Consider the following 21,190-nt stretch of genomic DNA (forward strand, 5'->3'; position numbering starts at 1 on the left):
GCCACCATCACTCACCACCAACTCATAGACCAACAAAACCTACAACCCTGCTAACAGAAGTTTGTCCCCCACCATTACCACCTCCCTCAATGGAAAATCATTCCCATCACCAACCATTAAACCAATCTGAAGCACAAGGAACATAATACCTGCTCCCTCTCCCTCATCTTCAACAAATGAGCACATTTCCCCTCATTCGCAGAAACCCCCATTGTCCATAAACAAGTTTCAACTTCCCCGCAGCCACAGCAAATAAGGAATTTCAACCCCTTGTTATACAGTTCTCTAGGGCACCAGATTGATCGCCTCACCGAACAACTGCAATAGAAAGATGAAAATTTAGGCAAAACATTGGACTTGTTCAAGGAAAATAACAAGATCATCTCTGAATTAAGGGAAGAACACCAAGGCTACATGGACACCATCTCAAAGCTACAAACAAAACTTGTTGAGCTCAGGAGGCAGATCCACCACCAATAGTCACCAGCAACCACCACCTCAAACTCTGATGATCTGACAAACAAGGTAGACCCAGGTTTGTGTTTAAATTTGAATTTGAATTCAAATGGAAATGTCACATTACCATTGTAGGCTCATCTACAGACATCACTGTTAACTGCACCACCCTTACCACATATCCCACATACCATCCCAATTGAGGTAAGCCCATCACTTACTTTACAGCCTATGTTAGGCTTACAACCAAACTCTCCACACACTATTACCAACCCTGTACCTATATCTTCATTAGCACATTACATCACTGATCCACAACCTTCCAAATCCCATTCCACCACCCCCAAAACAATTAACCATCAATCAAAACCATGGTCTGAAGTGGTTAAACAATGCAATGACAAAATGAAATTCGAATTCCTTCCTCCACCCTCACCATCAGGCATCATTGAACCTTTAAAGGAAGTTTTTGAAGAAGGTCTCCGATTTTGGAATGAATCCCACCTGGTAGGTGTATCCATCCATAAAAAAATCCCCTTCAAAGTCATCCATACAGCAGCAGCCAAGTTATGGAGCAAACGCGAACTTATTGCCACAATACAAGGAGAAAGAAATTCTTATTTTTTCAGATTCAATTCAACAACTGAAGCAGAAAAGGTGTTATCACTTGGGCCATGGACCATTGCTGGCCATCCTTTCTCCTTGATGAAATGGAACCAAGTAAACAAGCCTCATTTAACTTACCTGGGTTGTATTCCTTTATGGGTTAAATTTCACAATATTCCCCCCAATTATTGGACAACCAAATGTCTTAGTTACATCTCCAGTTCAGTGGGAGAGCCCCTCCATGCTGATGAAGCCACAAAGAATCGAAACCAAGCTTAAATATGCAAGAATTTGCATTAATCTTGATTTATCCAAACCACTACAGAGTGAAGTTCAGCTTAAGATGGAGGATGGCAGCATTGAAAGAATCAGAATTAAATACCAATGGCTCCCTAAATTCTATACTAAATGCAACCAGTTTAACCACTCTGAAAACTAATGCCCTCTAAACTTCATTAAACCTCTTCATCACAAGACCAATCACAATGAATCCCAGCCCCCCACAGAAAGACCACACCCGAGCAAACAATCCCCCCACCACAGAATGGATAAAAGTTAGAAAGAAAAAGAGAAATCCACCAACAATCATCCATGAATCCCCACTGCAACCCCACACCAGCCCTTTTACCAATCATTTCTCTGCTCTAGAACTCTTACCTCAGGAATCCAACACACCAAAACACCCTAATTCATCATCCCCATCCACCCATACTCTACATCACACCACCTCCTCTACTGATACATTGGTACAAAATACTTTCTCTAGCTTAACCATGTCACCTACTACACATACACCTCCCCACTCCCCACTATGTTCCAAAAAACTAAACTTCTCAAACATAAGCCCACCTCCACCCAAGACTCATCATAAGCCCACCTCCATAATAACTCCAACCTCCCCATCTACCTTCCCTCCGTGCAGGGAACAAGGAAAAATCCATCAGTCATAAAAAATGGACATACCTTTTGCAAAATCCACAAATGAGAAGTTAATAATTAGATTCATGAAGAAAGTAGCAAGGAGGAAGTCCTGCAGCAACACAAATTTGATGTATATTGGCTCTGCTCAAGGCCACAGGCATCCTGAAGGTCCTCTCTCCCATACTTTTTTTATGTTAACTTTCATTACTTGGAATATTAGAGGGCTGAACCAGCCCTCTAAACAGTCAGAGGTCAAAAAGCTCATTTCTGATAAGAAACTTGATTTGCTTTGTATTGTGGAGACTAAGGTCTTTCATACAAACATTGAATCTATTCATAGATTTTTGGCTCCCTCATGGTATATTGTACACAACTATAATTTTTCTCATCTAGGTAGAATTTTGGGTTTTGTGGAACCCAATGTATTACAACTCACTGTGACAAACATCAATAGGCAAATAATTCACTACAGTATAACCATCATAGGGCAAAACATTTCCTTCTTCACCTCTTTCATATATGCAGCTAACTCAGCAATTGAAAGACAAGTGCTTTGGGAAAATATCACTTGTTATGCAGGCAACTTAGCTCAATCCCTATGGTTTTTAATGGGTGACTTTAATGTCATCCCTCATGCTGGTGAGAAGCATGGTGGAGCAATGAGATAGTGCCCAACTATGACTGATTTCAAATAGTGCCCTGCAAAAAGCTAAACTTGAAGATCTTAAATTCAATGGAATCCTGTATTCTTAGTGTAACAGGAGCTTGGAGCAGCCTGCATTGCCAAAAAATTGGATCGAGCCTTGGTCAATCAAATGTGGATCAACTCTTTTCCATTATCTGAATGTAGCTTCTTGACACCAGGGATCTCAAACCATAGTCCCATATTGGTTTTCATGAATTTCAACATCCCAAAAAGAAACATTCCATTCAAGTTCTTTAATGCCTGGAACAGCTATCCCCAATTCCTACCCTCAGTCTAGGTAGTTTGGCAAACTTACATCAAAGGCACAGCAATGTACCAATGTGTCCAGAAGCTCAAATTACTGAAGCAAGTCCTCAAAGCCAACTGTAAAAAAGAATTTACAGACATAGACTCTAAGTTATATGCAGTTAAATTGGAGTTTGATTCCTGTCAAACTGACCTTGACACTGATCCAGGCAATGAATGCCTCAGACAGTTGGAAAAATCATTAACCAATGAGTATCTAAGGTTGACCAAACACCAAGAAGACATGTTGAGACAAAAATCAAGAATGACTTGGCTAAAGTTGGGTGACAGCAACACCTCTTACTTCCATAAATCGCTCTCATCCAGGAACAACGGGAAGAAAATTGTGTCTCTCACCACTGATAATGGTCAAGTTCTAACAGATAGATAATCTATCAAGACCGAAGTTGTAAATCACTTCAAAAACTTGCTTGGCTGTTCCCACCCTCCTACTCATAGCATCTCTGATCTGCAGCCTTTCATTACCAAAATGGTTCCTAATCACTTACACAGTCTATTGGATGGTATTCCTTCTCATAGTGATACCAGCTATGTATGTTCAGGCTTAGCAAGGACAAAGCCCCTGGCCCAGATGGATACAATGCTGCATTCTTTCAAAAAACTTGGGGAATTGTGGGGAATTCTATCACCAAGGCTGTTGCTGAATTCTTCAGGAATGGAAAAATGTTATTTGAAGCAAATAATACATACATTGCATTGGTTCCTAAATGTAAAAATCCAACCTCCATTCATGACTACAGACTAATATCATGTTGCAATTCCATCTACAAATGTATATAAAAAATTTTGGCATCTAAGTTGCAGCTTGTAATACCCCTAATTTTAAAAGGATAGTCTCGGTATTTATTTATTTATTTTAATTACATTTTAAATTATTTAATTGATTATTTGACTAATTGCTTATGTGTTTAATTGAATTAAGTGTTACTTGATTAATTGACTATTTGTCAAGGTGTTATTTGTCGTATTTGTTTATTAGATTGTGTGCTTAAATGATGTGTTTGATTAATTGTAATTAATTGTAGATTAAATGATTAAATGTTTTGTTTTATTTTATTTTATTTTATTTTATGGTTATGGTTAGTAGTAATGGGCCAACCAATTAGGTTACATGGACTATTTGGATAAGAGGTTTAATGGGTATGGATAATTACCCATAGATAGTTGTTTATGTATATATATAGATATATATGTATATACATATATAAAAGGAAAGTAATTTATTAATTATTTTTATGGTAACTTTAGTATTAATATTTAATCTAATGTATATATTTTATATATTTATATAATAAGGATATATATAGATTTTATATGTATCATGTTTTAAGTTACCTCTTAATATTATGGTAACTTAAGTGTTATTAAATAATTTGTTAATAAATAATCTGATGTATATATTTTATTTATTTAATAAAGATGTACATAGATTATATACGTAACATATCTTAAGTTACCTTTTCAATATTTTAATTTTTATTTTCTTTATTACGTTGACTTGGATTGGGAAAATGAATAGGGTTATTATTTAGCCTACAAATATACAACTATAGGTTGTAAAAGGGGGTTAAAAATATATCACGTAATATATTCTAGAGAGAGAGTTAGAAAGAGTTAGAGGAAGAGAAAGGAAGGAGGAGAAGAATCTTTAGAGAAGAAGATCAAAGAAGAAGAAGTTTAACTTTCGATCCGAAAGTTTAAGGCAAGTTTTTCTTCTATCTCTCTCCCTTTGATTTGTGTTTCCATACATGCCTAGAAGATTCCAGGATTCTTAAACACATAAAACTACATAATTATGCATGTTTAATTGGATTAGAACATAGGTTTTATGAATGTGTTTCATATTTGTTCTTGTTTTATGAATTGTTAAATTCATGCATTTGATTTGATTCCTTTATGAATTTTTACATGTTTAAATGATATATTTTCATGTCTGTGGATTGATAGAACCTAGAAACATGTCTTAGAATATTTAAATAGTAAAGAATAAATTCACAATAGGGTTTCTGGTTTGTTTCGTGTAATAGTGCTCGATCCGCTGTTACAGTGCTCGAGCCTTGGAGGCAAAACTCGAGCCATGGATGTAAAGCTCGAGCCTGAAATGAAAAGCTCGAGCAATTAGGTGAAAAGCTCGAGCTTGAAGCAGGAAACTCGAGCCTGAAATAGGAAGCTCGAGCAATTAGGATAAAAGCTCGAGCCTTACCTGAGGAAGTTTCGTAAACAGCGTTAAATTAATTTTTAATTGATTTGGAGGGGTCCTAATCATTAAATAAGGAATATGTATGAGTTTAAACAAATTCAAAACAGACTGAAATATAACAATGCATGCTATTTGAATTCTTTGAGAAAGGAATAGATTTAATCTTTATTTTGTTCTAGCAATTAGGATTAAATGTGTAGCATGAATTGTATATGGAAAATCCTTATTTGGCTGTAAAATAAATATCAGCATATTTAAGATTCAGTTTGTGTAGGATACAGGATGTAAGAAGCTTAAAGAGGTTTATTAAGTTTTCCTATTTTGTGATAGCATGATATTTTATTATTATGTTAATTGTTGGATTAATTGATGTAGTATTTTATTTGTTGCATCGATTATTGGATTGTGTGAATGTAGTGCACCAGTATGGGATGGTGGCACTTTAGGGACGGATTAACTTATCAGTTAAGTCCTACCTATTTTGTATAAGGGAATGGATTAACTAAACTGTTAAGTCCTACTTATATTCAAGTCAGGTCAGCTGAACAAGTTGAATGACTTATAGATGATTACTTTATACCGGATAGGATGATTACTGGATTATATATATATAATTATGGTGTCATGATATGAGCTTGAGTCTCAGGATCAGTGGTTAGGGCGCGTATATCGCCAGGGATGTGTAGCTAGATATAGTGTAGTTGTGCGCCCTAGTATGTTTAGGTACTCATGCCCACTATATGTGCGTTTTGCATATTGCCTACTATTTAGGTTGAGGTAACTCTATAGTCTAGTGAGTTTCCTTTAGCGCGTGTGTGTATATATACACGGACTATTAGTTGTTATTGGATTGACTAGGATGTATACGTGCATTGTATCTCTACTTGGACTATAGTAGAGTAAAACTTGTTTGTGGACCTGACCCACCATTATTTTTCACGTGTTCTTCAGGTGTAGAGGATTGTTCGTGTTGAGCAGGTATCAATCTGCTTCACTCTTCCGAGTCTACTTAGGAGATTCGTTTATGTTTCATCTTTTAGATGTAAACAGTCATTATGGTTACTTATTCAATTGTAATTTTCTAGGGGTCCACACAGTATAGATTCCCGAGTTGTATTGGAAGATTTGTTGTATCAGAATATTTTATTATTTAATGAAAATTTATACTGAGAATTTATTGGATTAACATTTTAGTGTTCATTCAGCATTTTTATTTATTCTTATTTATCATCTTATATACTGCGTTCGATTATTACCGATTTGTTTTTGATATCCCCGAGTATTTGGGCGTGGGCCTGGCCAACCCATATTCGAAAATTCGAGGGTGTCACACAGCTCTCCCTACCATACATAATTGATATGTCACAATCAGCCTTCATTAATGGGAGAAATATTACAGACCCCATACTCCTAGCTCATGAGCTATTAAATGGGTACCACATTGAATCTTCCACTGCCAAGAGTGCTATCAAGATTGATCTAAAGAAAGCATTTGATTTAGTCAAATGGGATTTTATCCTAAGCTGTCTCAAACTCCTTAACTTCCCAACCAAGTTTATTTCACTGTTATAGGCTTGCTTCTCTTCACCCTCTTTCACCATTGCTCTTAATGGAGAATTCCAAGGGTTTTTCAAAGGGAAGAGGGGATTGCGACAAGGTGACCCTATCTCACCTTTCCTATTTGTTATTGTTATGGATGTACTGTCATCCATCATCAATGATTATGTAAAGAGAGCTCATACCTTCAAATTCTATTGGAAATGTGGTGCATTGAAGATCACACACCTCTCCTATGCAGATGATATCATTCTGTTTTGTCATGGAGACTTCACCTCAGTCTCAGTGTTGAAATCTACCCTTAATCACTTCTGCTGTATGTCAGGTTTGGACATCAATCTCTCTAAAAACAATGTTTATTTCTCTGGAACTGACCCACACACTGAAGCTACAATCATAGCCATGCTTGGCATTGGGATTGGATCCCTTCTAGTCAAATACTTAGGTGTTCCATTCATATCCACCAACCTAAAATTAGCCCACTGCAGCATACTTATTGAAAAGATCACAAATATAATCTCACACTGGTTTTCAAGGTCACTCTTTTATGTAGGCAGACTCCAACTTATCAGAGCTGTATTGGTCTCAACACAAGTGTACTGGGCAAACATCTTCATTCTCCCCAAAACAGTGATCAATGAACTTAACAAAATTTTCAGGTCATTCCTCTGGTCAGGTCCTGAAATGAAATCCACTGGTACAAAAGTGACATGGAGTAAAGTTTGCTTACCAAATGAGGAAAGGGGTCTTGACATTCTAAACTTGAAACTGTCAAACAAGGCTAGAATCCTAAGCTATATTTGGGATCTTCACTCAAACAACCATGGCAGAATTTGGATCACTTGGTGTAAGGTTTACCTTATCAAGTCAAGGAATTTTTGGAGAATCAACTTCCCACAACCTTGCTCTTGGAGTTGGAGGAAGATTTTGCAACTCAGGCACATTGTTAGACAGCTTCTCAAACACAGGATTGACAATGGCTCAGAGACCTCATTTTGGTTTGACAACTGGTCCTCAGGTGGCCCTCTTTGTAGTCGTTTTTCATTAACAATTCTTACTAATGCAGGTTTCAATGAATCAATCACAGTTGACACTTTCATACAAAACTCATCTTGGTCATTTCCTACATGCCTTTCCTTTGCCATTCCTGAGTTACTACTTCAGCCCCCACCATGTTCTTCAAGAAGTGATAGCAAGATTTGGTTGGCATCACCAAATGGCAAGTTCAGTTTCAAGCACATAACATTGTACTTTACAGAGAACTCTCAACTAGTCCATTGGCACAACTTAGTTTGGATTTCACCTACAATCCCTAGGATAAAATTCAACCTATGGTTAGCAGCACAATCCAGGTTACCCACTCTTGATAGCAGATCAATGTCCAACCACAACAACCTTTGTGCTCTATGTCAATCACACACAGAATCACATCAGCATTTGTTCCTTACCTGTTGTTTTGTATCTCCTATCTGGCGATTCATCAAACTCAAATGTAACTTCTTCATTGCAATCACTAACTGGGAGGATCTTATACAACTGATTTCTGCGCAATGGAAAAGGAACTCCCCAGCAAATCTACATTGCAAATTATGCTTCTCATCCATGGTTTATCACACTTGGGAAGAAAAGAAATGAAAGAATTTTCAAAGGGAAAAGCCCATCTCAAAGAATGATGTTTGCTCGAATCACTGCAACTCTCAAATTGGGGTTCTTACGCGACTGCTCCTATTCGAGGAAGATTCTCTCAGATTGGAATCTCTCTCCTGCTTGCTGCTGTCCTCTGCCTAGGCAGCCGGACTGATAATTTCACTAATCATCTTCTCTAGGGCTACTTATCGGACTGCTTATTAACACCCACAATTAACGGCTAAACAAGGCGTTAATTGCAGTTATTAGGTTGAAAATTGGTCCTGGGCCTTTCCCTTGTTGGACCTTATTTGGACTTTATTTTCCTTCCTTTGGATTGTTTTTGGCCCATCGGCCCACTCATGTAATTATATTTTTTTTAATTTAAAAATTTGCTTAAAATTCAAAAAAAAAAAAGAAAAAGAAAAAATAAGTCACGTGTGACATAGTTGAGAAAGTGAAAGAGCGTGGAAGTTATGAAATTGAAGAATTCATTTATTCAATACTCACTGATTGATGTTAGGTTCTCCTCAGTTTCATTCCTAACCACTCAAACTTCACAGGAACTCGTCACTGCATAATCCTCTCTTCTCTTCTTTTCTCACACATGTAAAATGGATACAGAGAACAACATTTCATCTCCCACCTCTCCACCTGCTGGAGGATGGGATTATGAAGTTTTCGTGAGTTTCAGGGGTCCAGACACCCGTGAAAACTTCACTGACAACCTCTACAACGGCCTTGTGGACGCTGGAATTCACACTTTTCGAGACAACGAGGAGCTTCAGGCTGGAGAGAAGATAGATGAGCTTCTCAAGGCAATACAGCACTCCAAGATATCCATCCCCGTCTTTTCCAAAGACTATGCTTCAAGTCGCTGGTGCCTGATTGAGATCGCCGAGACGGTTGAGTGTCGGAGGAAATTCGGGCAATTGATATTACCCATTTTCTTTGATGTCAAAACGTCCGATGTGCGATACCAGCAGGGGAGTTACGAAAAGGCCTTCCAGAAACACGAGAAGGACAATTATTATAATAGTCCTACTCGGGAGGGATGGAAGAAAGCCTTGACGGAGGTTGGACAATTGAAGGGATGGAAGGTGAAGAATGATAATAGGTAATTGAGTATACTTATTAATTTTATTTATAGATACTTAATTAATTTGTTTAGATTTAAAATATTTTTATTTTTTTGGTGTTTGGTTATAGTAAAATATTTAGGAAGAAAAAAAAAAAAAATTACAATCTAACAAAAATAATAAGTTATTTTACAGGAACCTGCACTGATACCTTTGCACAATACCTAATAAAAAAAAAATATATATATATATTTTATCTGGAAAAATAATATTTTACACCAAACCAACTATGAACTTGTTTTGTTCAGTTCTCACAAATTAGACACTTGTTTAACTTAGTTTACAAATAATAGTTTTTTCACAAATTGTTAATCAAATGAATTTTGAAGCTATTTTCTATTTTCTATTTTTTTTTTCAGTTTTCAGAGAATAGACAACTACTGTTGAAAATTTAAATCAAGTAGGGGGGATCTATATTTGTGGGTTTTTCCTTATATATATATATTTAACATTAATTATATGTTTGGCAGGCCTGAAGGAGAAGTGATAAAGGAGGTTGTTTCAAAGGTATGGAGAGAGCTGAAAAAAAATTACTCATTGGTTGTAAGTGAATGCTTAGTTGGAATTGATGATCATGAAGAACAAATGATGAAATTGTTGAGTGTTAATTCCGATGATGTAAGGATTGTGGGAATCCATGGCATGGGAGGAATCGGCAAAACCACTGTAGCCAAGGCCATCTACAACAAACTCTCCCGACAATTTCAATCCCGTTGCTTCCTTGAAGATGTTAGAAAAACAGCACAACAACCCAATGGTCTTGTTCATTTGCAAAACCAACTTATACCTAGCTTCTTAAAACAGGGACGTCCTGTCTTAATTGAGTCTATGGATGAAGGAATTTTTGCAATCAAACGTAGATTTTCTGGAAAGAAAGTTCTTCTTGTTGTTGATGATGTTGATCACAAAGATCATCTTCATGCATTTGCACTTTTGGGAAAGTGTGATTGGTTTTGTTCAGGAAGTAGGATAATTATCACAACTAGAAACCAAGAGATTCTAAAACTGGCTGAGGTCAATTCGACTTATGAACCAAAGGAATTGGATTCTAATCAATCTCTTCAACTTTTCAGCAGGAATGGTTTCAGAAGAGACTATCCCCCAGAAGACTATGATACTCTATCTAGAGATGTTGTGTCCACTACTGGAGGGTTGCCTTTGGCTCTTGAGCTTATTGGTTCTTCTTTGTCTGGCAAGGGAAAAGAGGTATGGGAAGGTATATTAAAGAAGTTGAAAAGAATTCCAAATATTGAAGTGCAGCAGAAGCTGAGAATAAGTTACGAAGCATTAGAATATGAACAAAAACAAATATTTCTCGATATTGCATGTCTTTTCATTGGAGTGGATAAAAGAATTGCTTTCCACATGTGGGATGCCTGCGATTTTTATCCAGAAAATGGGATTGAAGTTCTTCTTTTCATGTCCTTGGTGAAAATTGGAGACAACAATGAGCTAAGGATGCACGATCAGCTTAGAGACCTTGGCAGGGATATTGTCCGTCAAGAAAATTTCAAGAAGCCGGGGGAGCATAGTAGGGTGTGGTTGCATAATGAAGCGTATGACATATTGAAGACACATACAGTAAGATCCAACTTCTTCATGAATAGGTATCCCTAATTAAGCATTAATTTTCTTGTCACCTTACTAACTCAGTTATGTATGAACTACTCGAAAGTTGACATAATAACTGGAATTTCCTCAGAGTGAAAGCTTCATTAATATCAGTTATGTATATTTTTTTTATTGATGTAAAGGTTCTCTTTCGGCAGGGAACAAGAAATAGATGTTCTTTATTAAGAATTAATTTTTTCTCACCTTGCTAACGCAATTATGTATGAACTCTGAAGCAGAACTGGCATTTAACTTTATATAAAAATCCTCCATTTAGGAAAAGAAAAAAAAAATTATGTATGAACTCGAAAGCAGTGCCAGCTCAATCACTAGGCCAATTTGGCGATTGTCTTAAGGGCCTCCAATAAAAAAATCTCATTATAGTCTTTTTAAAGTAGGCCCCACTATAGGTTTGCCAATTTTAGCAGTTCTAATGTTAAGATTCTCTAGCAATTTCTCCTTCTCTCACACTTTTTCTAGTTTCTTCATTTATATCTATCAAACTCATGCCTTTCCACATTCTTCTAAACTTCTTCTCATGTGTTTCTTCATGTGATTAAGCATATTAGATAATTATCTTTATCTTTTATAGGTGAGAATTTTGCATTCTAATATTAATAAATTTGCTTGAAGTTAAAAAAAAAATAAAAAAATAAATAAAGATGAGAAATTTGTAAGAAATTCAAACACTTGAAATCAGGTAAGATTTTTTACTAATTTACATAAGGCCGGTTCTATTGTTCTTTAATTCACGTGCTTTATTTTTTTATTTTTTATTTATTTATTTTAACTATAGTTTATCTATAAATATTTTTACTTAAAAATGTGAATTTGGATGAGTATAAATTTCGATAAAGAAAGGTTTGGGTAAATTAATTCCATTTAAAAAAAAATTTAAGAGCTCTTGTAATGATACAAAGGGATTTAAATGAAACTTTAGTAAATAAACAACCAAATTTTCTATCAAAATTAGTAATTTTGCATCTCAAGTAGCAAGAATAATAATAGTTTATAAATATATATATATAATTTTTAATATAGATAGTAAATTAATATTAGTTATGTTACTACATGAATCTCTCATATTGAGCCGCCACTGCTCAAAAGTTGAAATAATAACTGGAATTTTCTCAAAGAGAGTGAATATCATCATTTAATACTGTTAGGAATTATGTCTCAAATTCCCATTATTATTAATTTCTATTTTAGAGTGTAATTTTATGGTAATTTCTTATAGAGACGTGAATTGGGCTCTAAGAAATTGTAATCCTTGTCCACAAAGGAGTTGAGTATGTGACTCTATAAATAGACACTTAGGTTATTGTTGAGAGTTATGAGTTGAGAGAGATGTAGGCTCATGAGGGAGTACGTTGATGGTAGGGGTGAGTTACGAGTTTGGTAGAGTGAACACTGATGGTGAGAGGGAGTCTTGTGGCGTACACGGAAAACTCGGTCAAGAGTTTGTGTGCATGGTCCAGTGTTGAAATTCTCTACTATTGTAATATCTCTACATATATAATAAATCTCTTCTCATCCGTGGATGTAACTCTGATTTTGGGTGAACCACGTATATATCTTGTGTTGTGGTTTGAATTGTTATTTTTCTTTTCTTTTTTCTTTTGCTTCCGCTGTGCCCCAACAACTGGTATCAGAGCCAAAGGTGAAGGAGATCCGGAAAACACAAGAAGTCTCAACATGTGCTACAACGGGCTTCAGTTGTAGGTGAAGTCAATCGGCTTGATTACATGGCATGGAGCTTGAGAAGTCAAGGTGGAGCCTTGGGGTTTGACTGATTGAGCAACGTATAGTGAGGGGATAATCCGAGTTCTGCAATAAGATCGCGAAGATTGAAGTTGCAGAGAATTGTCCAGATTCAATTGCCATAAGAAGCGATGATTGACGTAATGGAATTTGAGCCAAGGTGGAGATTGTTAGGAATTATGTCTCAAACTCCTATTATTATTAATTTCTATTTTAGAGTGTAATTTTATGATACTTTCTTATAGAGACGTGAATTGGGCTCTAAGAAATTGTAATCCTTGTCCACAAAGGAATTGGGTATGTGACTCTATAAATAGACACTTAGGTTATTATTAAGAGTTATGAGTTGAGAGAGATGTAGGCTCATGAGGGAGTACGTTGATGGTAGGGGTGAGTTACGGGTTTGGTAGAGTGAAAACTGATGGTGAGAGGGAGTCTCGTGGCGTACACGGAAAACTTGGTCAAGAGTTTGTGTGCATGGTCCAGTGTTAAAATTCTCTACTATTGTAATATCTCTACATATATAATAAATCTCTTCTCATCCGTGGATGTAACCCTGATTTTGAGTGGACCACGTATATATCTTGTGTTGTGGTTTGAATTGTTGTTTTTTCTTTCTTTCTTTTGCTTCCGCTGTGCCCCAACAAATACTAGTATATATTATTTATACTCATGTAAAGGTTCTCTTTTGGCAGGGAACAAGAAAGGTTGAAGCTATCTGTGTTAACTTTGAATTAGAGCCACAGGCGAAAGCTCTTACAAAAAAAGATTTCGCAAACCTATCTAATCTAAGGTTCCTTCAAGTTGGCAATGCAGAGCTGGATGGAGATTTTACGCAACTTCTTTCAAACTTAAGATGGCTTCGCTGGAACGGATGCCCTCAAATTTTTAGACCGACTACCACTTTTTGTCTAAAGAATCTGGTCATTCTTGATTTATCACGGAGCAATATCACAGCAGCCTGGGAGGGTTGGAATCATATCAAGGAGGTTTAATCAATTTCTCTGCTTTTGTTTCGTGTGTCTCATCACATAATTGTTTGTAATTTATTATAAGCAATTCTCTTTTTCCTTATTTTGCAGTTTACAACAAAGTTGAAAGTTCTAAATCTCACATGTTGCAAAAACATGGTTAGCACTCCTGACTTCTCTGCATATGCAAATTTAGAGAGATTGATTCTTGAAGACTGTGAGAATTTGGATCATATTGATCCATCAATTGGGAAACTTAACAGTCTAGTTTTCTTAAATGTGAAGAATTGTGCTAAACTCAACAGGCTGCCTCTGGAATTTGATTCTGTGGTAACAGAGCTCCTTATTGATGGCACTTCCATACAAGAAATCCCTATTGGTAGAGGTGTTATGAAGAAGCTTGAAACTCTTAGTGCCAATGGGTGCGAATCATTGACTCAAATTTCTACCTCAATAGGTCACCTAAAATCTCTTTCAGACCTTACATTAGATGATTCGTGTATCACTGAACTACCAGACTCAATTGGTTCACTAGTGAAATTGCGACGGTTATCACTAAGGAGCTGCAAATTAAAAGAACTTCCAGACTCCATTGGCAACCTAAAATGTTTGAGGATTTTGAACATTGATTGTTCTTCAATAGTGAAGTTACCTGGTGCCATCGGAATGTTACTGAAACTTGAAGAATTACATGCCTCAAGTTGTTACGATTTGGAAGGCGAAATTCCCAGTAATTTTGAGAGATTATCCTCTCTGAGAATCTTAAGACTAAATTGGACAAATATCTGTAGCCTTCCAAAAAGCATTTGTGGGCTCTCTCGCCTCCAAACCCTTGATTTACTGGGTTGCAGAGAGCTTCAATTTCTGCCAGAGCTTCCCTCTAGTCTAGTGAGTCTACGAGTTACTTGCATGTTAATGGAGACATTTCTAAACCTTCCTAGCCTGATGAACCTAAAGGAGTTGTGCTTTTCTAACTGCTTTAAGCTGTTGAAAATTCCCGCAGATATTGGGAAGTTAGCCAAACTCGAGACCTTGACCTTGTACAAGATTAACATTAGCAGCCTGCCAATGGAGCTTGGTGGTCTTTCTCGGCTCAAGGTACTCAATGTGTTACATTGTGAACAACTTCAATGCCTTCCACTTCTTCCCTCAAGTCTAATCATACTCCGTCTTCGATTTTGCAAGTCAATGAAAAGGTTTCCAGATCTGCCAAATTCAAAAAATTTATCAGAACTAATACTTGACCAATGCTCAGAGTTAACGGAGATTCAAGGCCTTGGAAGATTAGAACTCCTAATGAAATTGGATATCTATAGGTGCAGAAAGCTATGTATGCTTGAAGGGCTTGAACAACTAAGATCTTTAAAATACTTGACCACATCATTGTGTGAATCACTAGAAACATTACCAGATCTTTCGAATTTAAAGAAGTTAAGGAAATTAAATACTTTGTATTGCAAGAATATGAATGAAATTAGGGGCCTCGACAGATTGGAATCCTTGGAATATTTGGATATGAGTTGGTGTGAATCCTTGGAAAGATTGCCAGATCTATCGAACTTGGAAATGATGAAAGAATTGAAGCTCCACCAGTGCCATAAGCTATATGAGTTGGAGGGTCTTAAGGGTTTGAAATCCTTGAAGATGCTGGACTTGTCATATTGCACAGCCTTTGAGAGTTTACCTGATCTATCAAACTGGGAAATGCTGGAAGAATTAAAGCTCCACCAGTGCCAGGAGCTACATGAGATTGTGGGTCTTAAGGGTTTGAAATCCTTGAAAATACTGGACTTGTCATATTGCACAGCCTTGGAGAGTTTACCAGATCTATCGAACTCGGAAATGCTGGAAGAATTAAAGCTCTACCAGTGCCAGAAGCTACATGAGATTGAGTGTTTGAAGGGTTTGAAATCCTTAAAGATGCTGGACTTGTCATATTGTACATCCTTGGAGAGGTTACCTGATCTATCGAACTCGGAAATGCTGGAAGAATTAAAGCTCTACCAGTGCCAGAAGCTACATGAGATTGAGGGTCTTGAGGCTTTGAAATCCTTGAAGACGCTGGACTTGTCATCCTGCATACACTTGGAAAGATGGCATGATCTATCAAACTTGGAAATGCTAGAAATTTTAAAGCTCGCCAAGTGTCAGAAGCTACATGAGATTAAGGGTCTTGAGGCTTTGAAATCCTTGAAGATGCTGGACTTGTCATCTTGCACAGCCTTGGAGAGGATACCTGATCTATCAAACTTGGGAACGCTGGAAAAATTAAAGCTCTACTCGTGCCAAAAGCTACATGAGATTGAGGGTCTTAAGGGATTGAAATCCTTAAAGATGCTGGACTTGTCATATTGTACAGCTTTGGAGAGGTTACCTGATCTATCGAACTGTGGAATGCTGGAAGAATTAAAGCTCTACCGTTGCCAGAAGCTACATGAGATTGAGGGACTTGAGGCTTTGAAATCCTTGAAGATGCTGGACATGTCATCGTGCATATGCTTGGAAAGATGGCCTGATCTATCAAATTTGGCATTTCTGGAACAATTGAAGCTTGCCGAGTGCCATAAGCTACATGAGATTGAGGGTCTTGAGGCTTTGAAATCCTTGAAGATGCTGGACTTGTCATCGTGCACAGCCTTGGAGAGGATACCCGATCTATCAAACTTGGGAATGCTGGAAAAATTAAAGCTCTACTGGTGCCAGAAGCTACATGAGATTGAGGGTATTAAGGGATTGAAATCCTTGAAGATGCTGGACTTGTCATCGTGCATACGCTTGGAAAGATGGCCAAATCTATCAAACTTGGAAATGCTGGAACAATTGAAGCTCGCTGAGTGCCAGAAGCTACATGAGATTGAGGGTCTTGAGGCTTTGAAATCCTTGAAGATGCTGGACTTGTCATCGTGCACAGCCTTGGAGAGGATACCTGATCTATCGAACTTGGGAGTGCTGGAAAAATTAAAGCTCTGCTGGTGCCAGGAGCTTCATGAGATTGAGGGTCTTAAAGGTTTGAAATCCTTGAAGATGCTGGACTTGTCGTATTGCACAGCCTTGGAGAAGTTACCTGATCTATTGAACTTGGGAATGCTCGAAGAATTATGGCTCTACCGGTGCCGAAAGCTACATGGGATTGAGGGTCTTAAGGGTTTGAAATCCTTGAAGATGCTGGACTTGTCATATTGCACGGCCTTGGAGAAGTTGCCTGATCTATCGAACTCGGAAATGCTGGAAGAATTAAAGCTCTACCGGTGCCACAAGGTACGTGAGATTGATGGTCTTAAGGGTTTGAAATCCTTGAAGATGCTGGACTTCTCATTTTGCACGGCCTTGGAGAGGTTACCTGATCTATCGAACTCGGAAATGCTGGAAGAATTAAAGCTCTACCGGTGCGAGAAGCTGCATGAAATCGAGGGACCTGAGGTTTTGAAATCCTTGAAGATGCTGGACTTGTCATATTGCATATCCTTGGAGAGGTTACCTGATTTATCGAACTTAGAAATGCTGGAAGAATTATGTCTCTACCGGTGCGAGAAGCTACATGAGATTGAGGGTCTTGATGGTTTGAAATCCTTGAAGATGCTGGACTTGTCATTTTGCACGGCCTTGGAGAGGTTACCCGATCTACCGAACTCGGAAATGCTGGAAGAATTAAAGCTCTTCCGGTGCCAAAAGGTATGTGAGATTGATGGTCTTAAGGGTTTGAAATCCTTGAAGATGCTGGACTTGTCATATTGCACGGCCTTGGAGAAGTTACCTGATCTATCGAACTCAGAAATGCTGGAAGAATTAAAGCTGTACCGGTGCCACAAGGTATGTGAGATTGATGGTCTTAAGGGTTTGAAATCCTTGAAGATGCTGGACTTCTCATTTTGCACGGCCTTGGAGAGGTTACCTGATCTATCGAACTCGGAAATGCTGGAAGAATTAAAGCTCTACCGGTGTGAGAAGCTGCATGAAATCGAGGGACCTGAGGTTTTGAAATCCTTGAAGATGCTGGACTTGTCATTTTGCACGGCCTTGGAGAGGTTACCCGATCTATCGAACTCGGGAATGCTGGAAGAATTATGGCTCTACCGGTGCCAGAAGCTACATGAGATTGAGGGTCTTGATGGTTTGAAATCCTTGAAGATGCTGGACTTGTCATTTTGCACGGCCTTGGAGAGGTTACCCGATCTATCGAACTCGGGAATGCTGGAAGAATTATGGCTCTTCCGGTGCCAGAAGGTATGTGAGATTGAGGGTCTTAAGGGTTTGAAATCCTTGAAGATGCTGGACTTGTCATATTGCACGGCCTTGGAGAAGTTACCTGATCTATCGAACTCGGAAATGCTGGAAGAATTAAAGCTCTACCGGTGCCACAAGGTATGTGAGATTGATGGTCTTAAGGGTTTGAAATCCTTGAAGATGCTAGACTTCTCACTTTGCCCGGCCTTGGAGAGGTTACCTGATCTATCGAACTCGGAAATGCTGGAAGAATTAAAGCTCTACCGGTGCGAGAAGCTACGTGAGATTGATGGTCTTAAGGGTTTGAAATCCTTGAAGATGCTGGACTTCTCATATTGCACGGCCTTGGAGAGGTTACCTGATTTATCGAACTCGGAAATGCTGGAAGAATTAAAGTTCTACAAGTGCTACAAGCTACACGTGATTGAATGCCTCAAGGGTTTGAAATCCTTGAAGATGTTGCTGTTGTCATATTGCACAGCCTTGGGAAGGTTACCTGATCTATCGAACTTGGAAATGCTGAAAAAATTAAAACTCTACGGGTGCCAGAAGCTACATGAGATTGAGGGTCTTAAGGGTTTGAAATCCTTGGAATATTTGAATATGAGATGGTGCATGTCCTTGGAAAGATTACCTGATCTATCGAACTTGAAAATGCTGAAAATATTAAAGCTCACCCACTGCCAGAAGCTACTTGAGATTAAGGGACTTGAGGCTTTGAAATCCTTGAAGATGCTGGACTTGGATTCGTGCACCACCTTGGAGAGGATACCTCATCTGTCGAGTCTAACAAATTTAGAGGAATTGGGACTTCGTAACTGTGAGAAACTTAGTGAGATTTGGGGACTTGAAGAACTGACATTCTTAAAATTCTTGGACATTTCTGGATGCAAGTCACTAGGAAATGTACCAGACATTTCGAACATCAGAAAAGTCAAGCGTTGAGAGCAAAATTGCAGGATGCCAGATTTAGTGTCTACCATACAACCTGATGGCATGGTAATTATCTATTTCTGCTAATCTATGTTGTCTTTGCATATGATGGTTGTTTCCTTGACTGATTGTTAATTGTCATTTCTTTCTCTGTTCCTTTTTCAGGTAATTGATGAAATATCCATGCATTTCAGTTACCAATTATCATTGCAGAACTATATTGAACAGTGGTATTTTGGCAGTTGAAATTACAGTTGTTTTGGTGTTGATCCCTATATCATGGTTGATTAGGATCATGGTAGTCATGTTGTTTTCATCATATGTACATTCTTGATCATTCTTCATGTGTTGGTAAGGCTGCGTACATCTGATCCTCCCCCGCAATGCCAGGGGCCTCGTGCACTGTCAAGAGCTTTGGCTTCTGTCATAGCTACCGCAATATTCAACTACCAGAAACCTTGTTTTGCAGAATCTGAAGCTGCTGAGAGTCAAAACTACTGCAGATGCATGCTACATTGTTGCTTATGAACCAGATCTTGGTTTGACCAAGTTCCAATCAACATTACACGTCTATTTAAGCCACAACCAAGCAAGGAACAAGGCTGCAATAATTTCCGACTACCTGAAGCCTTGGTCTGCAGAGTAAAAGCTGCTGTGAGTTCTATTTTCTGCACATTCATTCTCAGTAAGCTTTTCTCCAGTTTTTGAGCTAGTTCTTGGTGTAAGCAAGATTTGATTGTTGTTGCCTATTCATTCAAATCACTACCAAGCTAAAACTGAGGCTGCATCAAAAGTTTACTATCTGAAACCTCAAGCTGCAGATTCAGCAGATGCTGACAGATTTTGCTGCTACTCAAGTTCTTTGTGCTACATTCTCACTTCCGAGTGCTTGAGACTTATATATACTTCTTGTTGAGTAATTTCTGGTGTAGTTGTGCATGAGTGTCCAAGCATTGTGGTGAGGCAAGTGCAAGGAACAGAGGGAGGGAAAGAACTGTGGTGGTGAGTGCTGTGACTGAGATTGTGGATGTGTGATGTAATCAAATTCATTCATAGTGGAGTTTTTTACTAGGCTTGACAGACCTGAGGATGTTTCCCCTATTTCTTAGGGGTTTTACCATGTAAATCTTGGTGTTCTGCATTCTTGTTTAGCAGCATTTTTCATTTTGTGCATACTCAGTTCATAGCTCTAAAAACAGTCTGCTATATTGCACACACTAGACCTCTTAGTCCCAAACTCTCATTCTAGCTTAAGTTTGAAGTTTTTTAAATTCCTATCGATAAACCAATTCACCCCTCCCCTCTTGGTTTATCATGCTTTTGCCTGTTTCAGATTATTTTTTCTTGAAAGAAACAGTAGAATGATTCAAGATTTTGAAACTTATTTGGAGGTGTGGGATAATCCATTATAATACTTGCCTCAGCTTTCAGTTTTAAAGGCTTTGTTAAGGTCCCCATATCTTCCATCATATGAGATTAAGAAACCATAAGCATCGTCAGACATTAGATAATTCTGTAACTTAACTATGGAAACTGCGTTTTAGTGGCATTATCAAGTTTTAACTTTGACATTCTTTCCGTCCTGGTCAATTGGGCATTTGATGGCAATTTAGGGATGTCGTCGTGACATTAGTATTCATTGCCTTTTGGGATATGGTAATGCCATCAATGTAGAAATTATGGCAATAGGTCTTAAAGGATCTAGAAGTAAAGGTCAGAGTAAAATTAATGTGGAGGGTGAGATGACTGGATTTTTGTTAATGGGGTTAGATTAGATCTCAAGGCTCATGGAATTACTTAAATATGCTTCATAAGGTCTTGGATATCAGTTAGACCATAATGTTTTTAATTTCTTGAGTTTCTAATTTAGCCAATCAGAAGGTAGGTTCTTTTTTTTTTTTCCTAGTTGATAAGAAGGTAGGTGTTTTAGTGAAGCATCCAGTGATTATTCTTGAAGGGTTTAGGAACTTTGTCTCTTCTTAGTTTCCTCTCTCTCTCTCTCTGAATGTTTTCTGTGCCTTTCTTTCTTCTTCTTCAATTTTTTCCCCCTTGAAAAAGGACTTATCGTCCTTCCTGGTCTATTTGCATGATTAGCTATGATTTCTTTCTTGTACCAAAAAAAAAAAAAAATGGTCTGTTAATACTAAATTCTACAAAGGGCCACTGGTATACT

General features: G+C 37.8%; 1 protein-coding gene across 1 annotated transcript; it reads left to right on the forward strand.

Annotated features, from left to right (window-relative positions):
- The first annotated feature begins 8,802 nt into the window (after nucleotides 1-8,802).
- On the forward strand, nucleotides 8,803-20,190 carry LOC132304659 (disease resistance protein L6-like). Its single transcript, XM_059802402.1, has 5 exons — nucleotides 8,803-9,495; nucleotides 9,988-11,098; nucleotides 13,585-13,878; nucleotides 13,972-19,083; nucleotides 19,183-20,190. Exons 1-4 carry the CDS (start codon nucleotides 8,993-8,995, stop codon nucleotides 19,027-19,029), a joined length of 6,966 nt encoding a protein of 2,321 aa, XP_059658385.1. The 5' UTR covers nucleotides 8,803-8,992; the 3' UTR covers nucleotides 19,030-19,083; nucleotides 19,183-20,190.
- The last annotated feature ends 1,000 nt before the right edge of the window (nucleotides 20,191-21,190 follow it).

The sequence above is a fragment of the Cornus florida genome, unplaced genomic scaffold, assembly GCF_030987335.1.
Source record: "Cornus florida cultivar Cherokee Brave unplaced genomic scaffold, ASM3098733v1 CherokeeBrave_3.0.0_Hap2_Chr01, whole genome shotgun sequence".
In the NCBI taxonomy this organism is placed as follows: domain Eukaryota; kingdom Viridiplantae; phylum Streptophyta; class Magnoliopsida; order Cornales; family Cornaceae; genus Cornus; species Cornus florida.

What these genes read in the sequence shown, in the direction of transcription:
- LOC132304659 (XM_059802402.1), top strand. Translation starts at nt 8,993, where the DNA reads ATGGATACAGAGAACAACATTTCATCTCCCACCTCTCCACCTGCTGGA. An exon ending in AAGGTGAAGAATGATAATAG is followed by an intron (nt 9,496 to 9,987) that starts GTAATTGAGTAT and finishes TATGTTTGGCAG; the next exon opens with GCCTGAAGGAGAAGTGATAA. An exon ending in GTTGGAATCATATCAAGGAG is followed by an intron (nt 13,879 to 13,971) that starts GTTTAATCAATT and finishes CTTATTTTGCAG; the next exon opens with TTTACAACAAAGTTGAAAGT.